This window comes from Corapipo altera, unplaced genomic scaffold (assembly GCF_003945725.1).
Source record: "Corapipo altera isolate COAL_440 unplaced genomic scaffold, ASM394572v1 46, whole genome shotgun sequence".
Taxonomy (NCBI): domain Eukaryota; kingdom Metazoa; phylum Chordata; class Aves; order Passeriformes; family Pipridae; genus Corapipo; species Corapipo altera.
The window spans coordinates 16,978,629-16,990,254 of record NW_020884883.1 but is presented as its reverse complement, the minus strand read 5'-3'; the positions used below and the strand labels follow the sequence as shown (position 1 = coordinate 16,990,254).

Below are 11,626 nucleotides of genomic sequence, written 5' to 3'. Positions count from 1 at the left end.
AAATCAGCCCTGAGAAGACAGGGGTAATGGGGAGTGAGCAAGAGAGCAGAGTGGGTGTCTGACTGGAATAACCTTCCTCTCTGCCATCTCTCCACACACAGTTGTGACTTCTTCTGTAACCAGCCCCATCTGTCCCACCAGACAGGAGGATAATGAACATCCAGTAGATCCTTTGAAAGCCTGACCCATCACTCCCATGTGTTTGGCTTCTCCCAGGAGGATGAACTGTAATTTCCCACCCACCACATTCATATCCAAAGCCAACATGGTACAAGCTACCAAACTGCACAGTTCTGTGGCTACTAATCCTGTAACTTGTAGAGGTGAGAAAGTATCCAGCACAGGCATTTTACTTCTCAAGGCTCATCTGCCCCAAGCCTGCAGCCCAGCTGATGGTACATGTTAACCACAATGTTGACTCTTTTAAATAGTGTCATGTGCTTCCCCCTTTTATCAAATGGCCGAGCAACTCAGAGTCTAGGATCGCTCTGTTATCCTCAGTTATAAAATTCTAAACTTAAACTGAAGCATAAAGAACAGATTCACATGGAAAATTACCTCAGCATCTTTTTAGCCAAAAGGTCACTGACTAAGAAATTCATTCATGAAACAGGACAATTTTATTTCAACTCCTTTACCTGTCTCAGGGAATTTGAATAGTATTATTCTGGAAATAATATTTCACTTTAATGTAAAAAATTAAATAAGCATGGAAGTAAGAGAGAAGAGCATAATCTCCTACAAGAGAGATTCACAGTAGGCTGATAGAAAAGCATTTATTCTCTGCTCTCTAGTTCTATGAGTGTTTTAATACTTCATATGACACGGTAAGTACAATACAAAAGATGGAAACTAGACAGGTCCAAACCTCTGTAAACTTAAGATACTTTTTTGTGGGGTAAGAAATACAGATTTGACCCAGTGAATCCAGCTCTTTTATACTCCAGGTGACTGATTTTGCTCCACTGGTAGATCTAAAGGCAAACCACCAACTCCTGTCACACGAATTTTGATTGTGTTTTGTCCCCCAGACAAATATTCAGTACTTTCGGGACAAATCCAGAAATAGTTACAGAATGACTTAAAGTCTTTTTATTATGCTCAAAGGATTGCACTTTTTTCTTCTGTCTTCTAAGAAATGCACGTCCCTGAGAACAAAAACAGGAGCCAGAAGGTATATGAAGGTATTGCACGTGCTATGAAGGCAGTGAGACTACTTGTGTTACATCTTCTTACCTAGGGCAAGCTTGGGATGGGCTTGTCTGCTCAACTCAGCTCCTTTGTATTGCAGACTTCACCTGGAAGATTTACAGCAGCACTAGCAATGCTAAGGGAGAACTGCTCATCCATTTGTAACTCAAGTTCTGTTGTGATTTACATTTGAAGCACATATTTTAATCCCTCGGATGCATATCAGGTATACTCAGATTTACCACTGTTGCTCTTACCTCTGGTCAAAAAAAAAATCCTTTGGGAAAATCATACCCATAAATCCATTCATTTATAACATTTTTAAAATCAGTTTTGCAAGCTATCTCCCAGGACACAGCACTCTAAATCTGTAAATATGCTGTACTTTAGTCGCCAAGGCTAAGGGACTGTATGGTTATAGGGAAAACACATGGCCAACAAAACTGATCCCTCTGACTTCAACCCATCATTTTGCTCCTCAACACCTTCAGCAGAGTACAATCAACATTCCAGCTAAAGCACCTGGCGATGGGAATCGAGGGCTTGGGACCTGCCTCCTACTTTATTTCTAAATAGTAGCTGCAAAATTACATCCCAGTTCAACACTGAGTGTTTTCATTTGAATATTCATGGGACCAGGACCCAGAATTGCCCTGCAGTGCTAGAATTGCCTTCCCAAGTGAAGCCACCTCTCACCAGCCAGTATGACCAGCTGCAGTTACTCAACTTTGCTCTCACCCTGCAAGAGCCAGAAGTAGTAGTTGTGGGCACTTCAGGTACAGCTTTCCTTAGCCAGGGAAAGAGCCCCATGGTGATCCCAAAGAGTGCCAAGAAGGCCCCTGGTGCCAGGGAACAGTCCCACCATGCAGCTGTTTGTCACAGCACATGAACCCTTGCAGCCCCACTCAAACATCCTCAGTTATCTTGTACTAAGATCTCCTTAAGACTCAGGGAAAGCTGTGGGTAGTCAGAGTTTTTTATCTTTATTTGCACTGTCAGCATTTGGTGAACCCTTAATATATATATGTTATATATATATAACCCTTAACATGCCTATTTAAGAGAGAGGAACAAACCCAAAGCCATGCAGGCGACAGCAGTGTCACACAGATTCTAAAAACAGCAAGTTCTATGACTGAAGTGATGTGAACTGGCACTTGGGAGTGAGCATGGTGGTGATATCCCATGGAATACTCCACGGGACAACTGAAGAAGCACTAAAACACTGCACCTTTTCTTGCATATGTTTTGGGGGTTTTTTGGTTCGTTTAGCATTTGCTTCTGGCCCACCTATGACTTGAGTCTTGGGGATAGGTAGGCTTTAGGGTGGCCCCTTGAGAACCACCACACTGCTCAGCTGCTTCTGCCCATGTACACCACAGAAGTGGACTGATGGGCTGTAGCCAAAGAAAAAAAGTGCCTCCAGTTTCCAGCATGCAGAAAACATCAGACTTGATTGCTTGCAGAGGTGTGCTGCTCTTTTAAAGCATCTCCCTCAAGCAACACTTGTGCCAAAACTGAGGATGCAAATTCAAACCCATTGAAGTAAACCAGAGTTTATTTAGCATTTATTACCCATTTTGTTGTCATGTGATTTCTTCTGTCTTGATTTTTCCTCTGGTAAACACAGACCTTTTATTTTTTTTATTTTTTTTTAATAAAATATATAAAACATTGTGCATTGCTATCCATAGGAAAACTGTAGTTTAACAACAACAACAACAAAAAGAATAAGGCACATTCCTGTGCAGCATCTTCAAATATATATATATATATATTTAAAACAAAACAAAAAGAAAACCTTTTTCAACCTCTTTGAGGTTGCTAACTTCTCACCAGTCACTGACACATCTCTTATATTACCGTAATTTCACTGTTGGAGGTGGATTGGGTTGTGTTTGACAGGGGCCAGCAGGGAGAACAGACTCAAAAAAATAATAGGATTTTATCCCTGAGGTGTCAGTAAAAAAACTAAATGTTCCCATTGAAAAGGAAGATGAAAAGACAGCCATAAATAACTGAATACACTATGGCGAACATCCAAGCACCGAGATGATTTCACGATGGAAGAATCCCCCTCCCCCCCACCCCGCAGTTCTTAACAAGTCATATTTGCTGTTGGGTTTTAATCAGGGTAATCTCATGGCTTCTGAAGTCACAAGACAATCCGTCAGGATGCACTTCCCCCTCCCTCCTCAAATCATCTTTCCAGATTTGTCATTTTGTTCATAGTGCTCCCACAGTCCTCAGGAAAGGGAAACCAAAAAATCCTAAATGAAAACCAACTCCTGGGAGACTTCTCTCCTCAGCCAAGAGAGGAGTACTCATATTGCAGCGTGCTGAACACCATATCCCATGTGGGATGACTGTAACTGTCACCTTCCTCCCTGCTACTAAGAAATGAAGCTGGCAACCACCTCTGTGGAAACCAGAAAGTGTCCATGAAGAGGGGTGATAGCAACATGTCGGGGAGAAGGAGATGGGGAAAGCTTTATTGCTGTCCATCCACACCACTCCAGGTGGCACACCTGATAGGAAAAGGGGACACACCCACAAAATATTCACCCCCCCTCCTCTATCACGTGTGGAGTAGCCCCAGGGCGTAGGGCAGGACAGTTGGACTCCCAATCACTTTAGTAGTAGCGGTTGAGACTCCTGGTCCCTGGGATGTCGGGCTGGCCGTTCATCCAGATCTCCCGGATGATGCGCTCCCGCTCCTCCAGCCGCTGTGCCCGCTCCAGCTCCTCCGCCGAAGTGAAGACGTTCATGTTCAAAGTCCTCTCGAACCTGCGGTGCCTGCGGGCGGACAGGTCAGAGGTGGTGTCCGAATCATCGTCGCTGTCACTGCTGTCGCTGTCGCTCTCCCGCTCCCGAGGAGGCTTTTTGGAGGAGGAGCGTTTGCAGTCCGTCCGGCAGGACACCCTGAGCACCAGGGCCAGCAGGGTCAGGACAAGTCCAATGCACACTCCAGAGACAAAATACAGGGCAGCCCGCTCGGGGTTTTCTGGTAGGAGAAAGGAAATGGTGGTCAAGAACAACCCTCAAAAGAACAGAACACACAGCCTTTCCACGCTCACACCGGGCACTGTCTCTGGAGGGGCAGAGTTTCCAGTGACTGCTTTTACTTCCATGCCCTCCTTTGCCTCCTCCCCCCAAGGGAATCAGGAAGGAGAATTTAAACAGCGGATTTGCTGCCAAGGCATTTTCCCACATGCAAAATGTGGGTTTGCTGCAGCCGTGTCTTGGAGTCGTCTGGAAGGCAAGAGAGCAGTCCACAGAATTAAAAGCTATTTCTCACAGGGTTTTCACCAGCATGCTGCACACCCAGCAGCAGGTAAGTGCATCTTGCTGTCACATCCACTATCTTCATAACAGGCATAAAGATGATTACAAAACTTTATATGCTCTCTGTGCTGTGGCCCAGCTGAAATGGGAGGCTTGGCAGTATGGAAAAAATGCATATTATTTATTCATAGGTTTCATTTGCTTATCTAAGGCAAGTGTGCTGGCTTCCCGCCCAGACCACCAAAAGGTATACCTGTGCTCCACAGGCATAGCTGGAGTCAGTGCACTAACAGGATGAATCCTGCATAGCCACATTTCTGAGGTGATATAACAGGACTCCAAAGGATCCACAATGCCTTTCAAACTAGGCCATCTTGTTTATTTACCACATTCTTTTCTTTTTTTTTTTCCATGGGACTACTTGGAAGTGTAATTATCATAAATGTTGTAACTGCAATTCCCCTGGGCTGAATCACCTTTTTTATAGGCACACTAAATGGGTAAAGGTGAACCCAGTAGAAGTCCCAAGGCCACTCTGCAGTGTCTGCTGAACATCCTGAGTTGAAGGATGGAGTCAGCTCCTCAGATGAGTTTTATTCCCTTGAACTGAGTGATGGATCTGTAACAGTTGAGAGCCTGAAATTTGGCCTCGAAAGATCTCTGTAGCTAAAAGACTACACTCTACTTTCACTTCCCCCACTGTGTTTTTAAAAGCTGCCCTTTCCAGCTGGTCTCCTTAAAGTAAAGTTTGCAGAAGGTGAACTGGAGACTATTTGGAGATGTTCAAAACTCAATAGGACAAAATCCTGCTCTAATTTCAAAGCTGGCTCTAAATCTGAAGTTAGTCATGTTCTGAGTAGGAGGTTGGACCGGAAGACTCCCAGAGGCCTCTTTCAACCTAAATTATTCTCTAATTTTGTGGTCAGAACCCAAACACTGTTTCGTGTACCATTCAAGGTAGTGTGTAGTTCGGTGCCTGGATGTGCTCACGGAACAGTTACAGAGACAAAACAGCATTGTGCTCTTCACTTCTCTCCCAAATGAATCTCAAAGGTGACTGACAAGCCAAGGTGGAGGAAGATGTCAAGATAGTCTGAAAATTGGCTAATAAAACATAAAACTGATGCAAGAGTGGTTGACGTGGATGAAATGGGGAAAAAATCAGGCTGAAGAGAGGGAGAAAAAAGGAGGAGGAAAGTGCAGCAGACACCTTCAGTAAGCCTAAAAAGAGAAAGAGGTGGACCAGTTTCCTGCAAACTCTGCTGTGACACAACAAACAGGACACTAAACTGAATGTGCCAGTGGGCTCATGAAGGGGAGGCTGAAACTAGATGATCTTTAAGGTTCCTTCCAACCAAACCATTCTATGAAATGCAGCAGTAGTTAGATGGAAAGCCAAGTGAGATCAAATCCAAAGGTTTTAAACTAAGATATTTTGACAAAAGTGAGATAGTCAAAATCCAAAGGTAAAAGAGAAGATGCCAGTGCAGGCATGAAGGATGTGCCAATGACCCCTGCAGCAGCCTGGCCAGTGAAATCCTTGCTCCAATGAAGCTAATGGCTACCCTGAACTCAGGAGACAGGACTCAAATTAAAACTTCAGCCTTGTTTGTGCAGTAGCAAAGCTGCTGCTGCTGTCCATCTGGTCTTGTGTGAACAGTGAAGAAGTGGCTTAAATTTCAGAGATTTGAAAACTGCAGGGAAAGCAGAATCACTCCTGATGACACTTTTACTTCCATGTGCAATGTAACTGAGGACACTAATCACCAAGGTCCTTTTGCAAGTAGCCCTAAGGAGGGCTCTGGGGACACCTGGAGCTTGGAAGTGTGAGAAGAGCAAACAAGCACAGTTGATGTGTTGGTAGTAGAAGGCACTGGGTCCAGCCTGCCTCGGCTCTGCCTGGCTGACAGGACACCAGGCACACTTTCCTGAGTACCACGTTCTGCACACACGTGGGCTTGATTTGGTTGCATTAGTTCCACTGCTTGTTCCTTTAAAGCAACTCATAAAAAAAACATGGATGGGAGCCTGAGACACAGACACATGCGGTTTCTGCGCCCCCGTTTTAGCCCGTGTCCTGCTTTTCCTTTCTCCTCCACACTCTTTTTTTTTCATGCTACTGTATCCAGCTCATGAACAAAACGCACTTCGATTGCTACTTAAGTAACCATCCTTCATCCCCTGCTCGTTCTTGTACTACAGCCCTTCATGCAGCACGATGGTTGTAATTGAATCTTTGGGTTCCAGTGGCATTTATGAGCTCCTACAGCTACTCTGTCAATATCTGAGACACTGTCTGGATTTCCTCACAAAGCTATAACCTTACATTCAACTGCAGTCTTGGCATTTATCATACGTACACTCCACTTGCACAGCAGCAGAATCTCTTTTTTTTTTTTTTTTTCACAGCAGAAAGAGCAACTTAAGCTAAAAACCATGGGCTCAATCTGTTTTTTCTCAGTTGAAGTAGCCAAGTCAGCAATAGCGTAGATTTAGCAGTTTGACAATCCATAAGTGATTTCGAGAGCCTCCCCCATTGCATGTTCTACTTGCAAAGACCAAGAGGGGCACCCTCTTCAGCAAATGGAAAAAAGTTCTTAAGAAGTGTATGGACATCAGTAGCAGGAATTAACATAATTCTGATATTCATTCATATGTGTGTGTGTGTACACTCATTAACACATAGATTTTAACCAGTATAGCTTTTTCTTCCACTGCTGTGGGTGACAGCTGAGAGCTTCTAGCAGGACCCAGTTGCCATCAATTTCTTTAGCTGGGGTTACCTTTCCCCTTCCTTGTCTTTCTCTTTCTTGGTTGAAAGCATTGATGAAAATGTCACAGATTCAAGCCTGAATTTAATCCATGCAGACAAATATATATGCTCTATATAACCCTCTATACAAAAGCCACCGTTTTCTAGGAACTTAAACTGGCCAAAAATTAGAAACACATTTTATTTTATTTTTCCAACCAAACCAGCAGCAATTACAGAGCCTATTTCCTGAGGGCTAACAATCTGCTGGGAGCATCAGCCCAGACTCTCATCAATTCCCAAGGAAATGCCACAGGCCAAGGTTGTTACTGCTATTATAATAAATTGTTTCAATAAATAAAAAACAATCAAGACATTAACGCTGCTGGCTTCCTGTGATGGCTTCATGCATTCTGAAACCTCAGTTGGGAGGAAAATTTCAGAGGGCCCCCAGTAAAAGGTGCAGCATTAAGCATGGCCAGACAAACAGTAGGAGCGATATCTTCCTGGGAACTCACCGTTAGCCCCATAGGCTGTTAAAATCCCCTTGTAGAATAGAAGAAGCTCTCCAGGAGCCCCTTATTAATAAGGCTCAGGCCAAGCAGTCTAAAAGTTGGAATGATATCTCCTGGGTTGTATTTTAGAAGCTCCTTGTTAACACCTTGGCAGCAAAGCTTTGTTTATGGAAGAAGAATAAAATAGCGATTTGTGGAGTTTTCCCTCCAACCACTTCATCCTGAGTGCAATGACAAAACTGGAATAAGTCCCTTGTCCAAGAAGGAGGCACTGGAAGAGCTCTGATACAATTTAAATGTTTAATATTTACAAAAGCATGAGGAACGGTTCTGCTCTTGCTGATAGACTGTGACTGCAAAGACTGTTCCAGCTGTCACTGAGACTGGTGAAGTCTTTCCAAACACTCAGACAAGTTTTGGAACAGGTCCACAACAAATAACAGGTCTGAGGTTTGTAGGCAGAGATTGCATCCAGTTAAAAACCTAATTCTATAATCAGCTTTCAAATTAAGGGTGTGTCTGAGTCTTGTGTAAGACTGAACTCTAAATAATGTTTATCTGTTTGATCAGCTACTAAATTCGCTCCTAATTGACACTGTTCACACTTTCTCCCTGGTTCTGAAGAGATAGATTCTGGAAGCTGGGATAAGACTAATACCTAACTGGCTTTGATACCTAACCATGATGACATGATCATCAGCTGTGCTGTGATTTTTACTACTCAGTTGTCCATATGAACATTCCCAACTTTTATATGGGAACATCAGTCAAAAAGATGGTAGAAATGAGCATGGAGGCTTTCACTAGTACTGGCACTTCTCCCCTCTGTGCACTGCAAGACTCTGCATATGGAAGTGACCAAGCCTGCAGACTCTTCGTCTGCAGCTGCCCACCCAGAACTGCCATTTTGTGCTGAAAATGTGGACAGCATTGAGCACAGAAGTGATCCCACCATTTGTGGATGCTCTCCTCAGGCTAAGAGACATCCCAGCACCAGGAGGCAGGAAAAGTAGCAGAGCGGATCATCTTTTCAAGCATTCACTTCACCTATGAAATAGCCTAAGCTCATAGCTTCTTTTTCCTGCAGTGTGTCTGAGGGTATCCACGACCCTCTGCCACAAGAAAAAAAAAACATTTTTCTATGTCGCCCCTGCCTATTTACAATTTTCTTCTGCAAGCTCCTGTTTTGAGACAAAAATCATGACAAATCCATCATTTCTGCTAAAAGCAGAGGGCTAAATTACATGTAGCAGATAAAGATGGTTTAGGACATCCACTGTTTCAATCCATGAGGAGGTCCATCAATTATTTTTGTAATAAGTAACAAACTGAATATATATATCACTGAGTCTAAAACCCATCTAACAGCCATGGTTAAGAACATCGAAACTAGATGATCTTTAAGGTCCCTCCTTTTGTGATCCCAAAACGTTCTGTGATTCTACGATACACTGTAAAACACGAGCAACCAGGTCCTGAACTGAGCACTGGAAACCAGTCATGAGGTCTCACTTCATCTATGTGACATCCAGTGAATGTGAACTCAATACAAGGACACCACATCATGAGAGGGCAAGCAACAGCAAACAAAGCAAATCCCCAGCAATAAGACAGTTAAAGCTGTTTGTGCTACAGTAAAACCTAGAGGCTCCTTCCAAGACTGACACCTCAGGAAAGGGAGGTGCCCTAAAAAACCAATGCAGAGTCAAAGAGTTCTGCTGTGATCAATGAAAGCAAAGTCCATGGGGGATGGTCAGCAACCCTGAATCATAGTCCCAACTGACCCTGACAATAAATCCCACAACCTTCTCTTGCCTGTTACTGTTCAGATGGGGAACATGATATTAAGAGCATTTTGTTTTATAGTAAGATTGGGAATGCAGGTATTTTCATGCCAAAAAGTGGCAGCTGGAGGTAAGGGAGGGAGAAGTGCATAGGACAGAAGACGTCTTCAAGGCTTGTTTCCTGTATTTTTTCCTTAGAGAAACCCACGCAAGAAAAAAATACACCCTACTCAGCTATCTTCTGTGAACACCACTAATTCCACTTAATCTGCCGGATTCTTAGAGGTGTCATGAAAAGATGGATCCTGATGACACCACTGGATGTGCAGAAGAGCAGAACTTCGTATAACCATTCATGGTCCTTTTAGAATGACACTTCACTAAGTAAAGTGCAGAAACACTCTTACTACTCAGTGACTCCAAAATGCGAAGCCCAAGTTAGCTGCTTCAAATCCAAACATTTGTCTGTAGCAGCATGGTGGCATCTCACCAAGATCAAGAGCAAGGCACCAGGAATGCACTAGTATTTAATGAATTAGCAGGACTGAATGGCACACAGACACCCAAGAAAAAAGTGACCAGAGATAGTATTTTCTGCCTTGAGAGGCTATTTAGACAGTCACCAGGGCCTTCCTTTTGGGAAAGCAGCAGAAATTGGCCTGAAATATGCTGAATTAGTGCATTTGATGCTATTCAGCCAGTGCTCCTCTATCCTCCATTTTTTGGGTTAGTTCCTTTAACTAATGTAGGCAACTAGTGTAGGCAATCCCTACTGCTGACAAGGCACCTCATGTTGTGGGAAATATTTGCACTCTATCACCTGCCTCTGCTGTCCTGTCACTACCAGTGGTACTGACCCCAAGCACTCAGTAGGGCACGCAATCTTTATTTCATAGAATCATAGAATGGTTTGGGTTGGAAGGAATCTTAAAGCTCATATTGTACCAATCCCCTTCCATGGGCAGGGACACCTTCCACTAGACCAGATTGCTCAGGGCCCCATCCAACCTGGCCTTAAACACTACCAGGGATGGGGCAGCCATGACCTCTCTGGGCAACCTGTGGCAGTGCCTCACCATCCTCACAGTAAACAATTTCTTCCTAATATCTAATATAAACTCATTCTCTTTCAGTTTAAAGTTATCCTTCCTGGTTTTATCACTTTTCTTACACCTTTTAAAGTGAATCCTTTTAGAAGACTGCTCCTCTGTTACTTGAAAGATATATGTGGGTGAAAGATAAGCTGTGATCCAAGGAAATCTTACTCTAAACTAAATTTAAATATTCAATTAAGTAGATTCTCAAGTTACTTCATCTTCACACTTCTACTGAAGATAGGCCAAATTTTCTTAAGCAGTGTAATGTTCTGAGTGCCACTTATTTTCCAAATTAAGGGACAACAAGCTTGCCTCCCTAATGAGCCAGCCTTTGATCTCCAGGAAAATGAAGCATTAGGAATAATACCACATGTAAGATTACATTGTACTTAACTGCAGATGAGAGCAAATCCAGTGGAAAGCAGAGCACAATAAACTCTGGTATGTATACTGCCTGCTAGAGCTGCCCCGGTCAGGTCTTTCAAGGGAGAGTTTGCAGAGAGACGAATGAAATACATAAGCAGTTCAAAGAGGCAGATTTAGCCTCAGGCGACTGCAAAATGAGGGTCTTCAAAAAGCTCGCAAGAGCCCAGAGAGATGGCAGCCACAAGACCTACCTGTGATGAAGGCATAGGCTGCCAGGATGTTGCTGAGCAGGGCCATCTCCGTGCTGACGCCCACAGGCTCCATGCTGCTGGTGAGCACCGGTGGTTGTGTCTCATCCACAGGAAGCAGGAGGGGGGTGTTGTCTAGAGGGTAGAAAGTGGCAGATCTCCCTTTCTTCTTCTCTGCTTTGAAACAGAAATGGAATGAGGAACGATGAACGTGACCCAGCCCTACCCTGCCCTAGCCCCACCAGGTCAGCATCTGTGTTCAGAAATCTGGAGCTGCTCAAGAGCAAGCCACACAGATTTGCCCTTTTTCGGGGGGTAACTAAACCTTCTCAAGTAGCTTCAGCTACTATCCTGCCTGCATCCAGGCATCATCTTCTCTCCCCCATCT

General features: G+C 43.8%; 1 protein-coding gene across 6 annotated transcripts in view; it reads right to left on the bottom strand.

The window, feature by feature from the left end:
- Positions 1-2,446: 2,446 nt before the first annotated feature.
- The window catches only part of EVA1A (eva-1 homolog A, regulator of programmed cell death), a 158,264-nt gene continuing 149,084 nt past the window's right edge, over positions 2,447-11,626 (bottom strand). For 5 of the 6 annotated variants that reach the window (XM_027641176.1, XM_027641180.1, XM_027641178.1 and 2 more), the window contains 2 exons: positions 11,242-11,415; positions 2,447-4,195 (listed from right to left, as the gene is read on the bottom strand). In XM_027641176.1, coding sequence (XP_027496977.1) covers positions 3,825-4,195; positions 11,242-11,415 — 545 coding nt within the window. In that variant the 3' untranslated portion in view covers positions 2,447-3,824. The remainder of the gene's footprint in view (positions 4,196-11,241; positions 11,416-11,626) is intronic. The other variant, XM_027641177.1, reaches the window with a different exon arrangement.